Source organism: Halyomorpha halys, unplaced genomic scaffold (assembly GCF_000696795.3).
Source record: "Halyomorpha halys isolate HHAL.00 unplaced genomic scaffold, Hhal_1.1 Scaffold901.1, whole genome shotgun sequence".
NCBI classification, from domain to species: domain Eukaryota; kingdom Metazoa; phylum Arthropoda; class Insecta; order Hemiptera; family Pentatomidae; genus Halyomorpha; species Halyomorpha halys.
The window spans coordinates 71,825-74,211 of record NW_027106556.1 but is presented as its reverse complement, the minus strand read 5'-3'; the positions used below and the strand labels follow the sequence as shown (position 1 = coordinate 74,211).

Below are 2,387 nucleotides of genomic sequence, written 5' to 3'. Positions count from 1 at the left end.
GAGTGAGAGAGAGAGATATCATATTCATAATATCATGAATATCAATTTAAATATCATGAAAAATATTTTCATGGTTTTAATGAATAATAGTTTTTTTACCTTATCAATTTTCAACTTAAAGTAGGCTTATAAGTGAAAGTTGTGTTATATACGCACTGCACTTTTTATTACTGATGTTGCTTTTTCCATTATTTATGGTTTCAAAATAATCTGTTTTCATGCCTTTTTTTCTTTTATTATTTAAGAAATATTTTTGTCATCTTTATTATTTTTAATACTTCACCGTGAAGAAATGTTTCTTTCAGTTTGGAAAGAAATCTGATTATATGTACAAATGGACTAAAACTTGGGGGTAAAATGAGAATCAACTATATATGAGTCGTTCAGATGACAATCTAATGACAAATTTTCTTAAGTTTTCAGGAGAGATATTTTTATAGCTTTTCCTTAAATAAAATTCTCATATTCCTATAAAATTTAAGTATCTAAAACATGGAGACATATTTTTGGAAGTGAAATAAATCTTTTTTAAACCCAATTAAATTTTAAAATTCTAAATGATTCAATTAACTATTGAAATTTTTTTTTTTGGAAAACCACTTGAGTGAAATTACTAAAAAAAAAAAAAAAAAAAAAAAAAAAAAAAAAATAAGCATGAACTCTTTTTCCCCTAAAAATAGAATTAGAAAGAGTGTGTTAAATGAACCATGTGGTTTAATGATAAGACAATTTTCTATTAAACTTCAAATAGACATACATCTCGATTATACCATATCATTGTCCCCCATCCATGTTCTTGCCCCTTTTTCCATTCTCCCAGGTATTGTGATCCTGAGGGATATTGCCTTAAGCCAAAACCATCTTGAAGCCCATTTTTCCAGTAGCCATCATACCAATTGTTTTTACCATATATGATCATACCCTTAAAATAAACAAACAAGTATGATAGGTTGGAATAGGTTTAAATATGATTGGATTTAGAAACAGTAAAAAAATAAAAAAATTAATATATTATTTCAGCTGATAGTAGAGCATTTCTTTTTTATTTCTGTATGAATACAAAACTTTCATACCTACGAATGAGTGGAATAAACATAATAATTGTCCACTTTATTTATTTATTTTTTCCAATATCATTATTTATTTTCTCCATACCAAAAACTATTTATAACTTAAAAAAATCTATATTCAGGCGAACTTTAATACACATACCTACCTATATTTATGTATTCAATAACTTATTTCGTCAGGGAGGGGACAAAAAAAAATATAATAAAAAATAAGGCGAACTTTTAAGTTTTTGATTTTAAAAATAAAAATTAAATTCTAAACGAATTTCTAACTGGTTTAGGGTAACAATTACCACTTATCTTTTGAATAGTAAAGTGTTTCTTTTTTAAACAAATAATTTTTAATTATAGTCCCTAACATTATACTTTTCACTATAAAACTGAAAGTAAAATAAAGAATTTATTTATTACAAATACAGTTATATGGCAACAATCTTCATGATTTTTTATTTTTTAGTGAAACCAGGATAAGAATTTATTGGGTTTATGCTATTAAAAGAATACTATAAGAGGACAATCATAAAGATTAATAACTGAATATTATAATCAATATCTTATAACATAGAAAATTCTTTTTAATTATTTACCTTTCCATTAGTTCTCCCATTTTTCCAATTTCCAAAAAAACACATTTTCGGCTCTTCATTCATCCTCATCACACTTACTCCCTTACCATGTCTACGATTACGTTTTATTTCTCCATCGTACCAGCTCCCATCTGGCCATCTGATAAGGCCCAATCCTTCTGCTATTCCATCTTTAAATGATCCCTGGACAACAAACAAAAACAAAATTCTTTCATGTTTTTCAATAAGCGTTCAAACAAGTTCATTTTTAGTTGAAATTCATTAACATAAATAAATCATACATGAACAAGCAGTTTTAAAATTATGTATCATTTGTTAAGAAGTTTATGGTGAAGGTGGTAAAAGATATTTGAGCTGGTGCCTGTTTTTTTTATGTTCACACTATATTGAATTTGATTAATTTACTCGTTTTTAAACCTCCAGCCATTAAGGCCATAATAACCTTTTTATCTTGTTTTTTTCCAAAATAATATTATAAGTGGAAAAATAATTTATTTATGATTTTTGTTTTTAGGGAAAAATCTATAACAAGCTGTAAATAATTATATTGAGTTTTTAACAGTTATCTCAATCAGCTAATGAAATGAAGATGACAAACTACTGAAGGTGTACTACCTTCAGTAGTTCGTCATCTTTACATTGATGACAACTACTGAAGGTAGTACATTGATGACAACTACTGAAGGTAGTACATTGATGACAACTACTGAAGGTAGTACATTGATGACAA

The 2,387-nt window shown here is 26.5% G+C and overlaps 1 protein-coding gene across 4 annotated transcripts in view; it reads right to left on the bottom strand.

The window, feature by feature from the left end:
- Positions 1 to 2,387, bottom strand: part of LOC106686996 (uncharacterized) — a 25,166-nt gene that overhangs the window by 16,944 nt on the left and 5,835 nt on the right. For 3 of the 4 annotated variants that reach the window (XM_014430629.3, XM_067044926.1, XM_014430631.3), the window contains 2 exons: positions 1,658 to 1,840; positions 758 to 922 (listed from right to left, as the gene is read on the bottom strand). In XM_014430629.3, coding sequence (XP_014286115.1) covers positions 758 to 922; positions 1,658 to 1,840 — 348 coding nt within the window. The remainder of the gene's footprint in view (positions 1 to 757; positions 923 to 1,657; positions 1,841 to 2,387) is intronic. The other variant, XM_014430630.3, reaches the window with a different exon arrangement.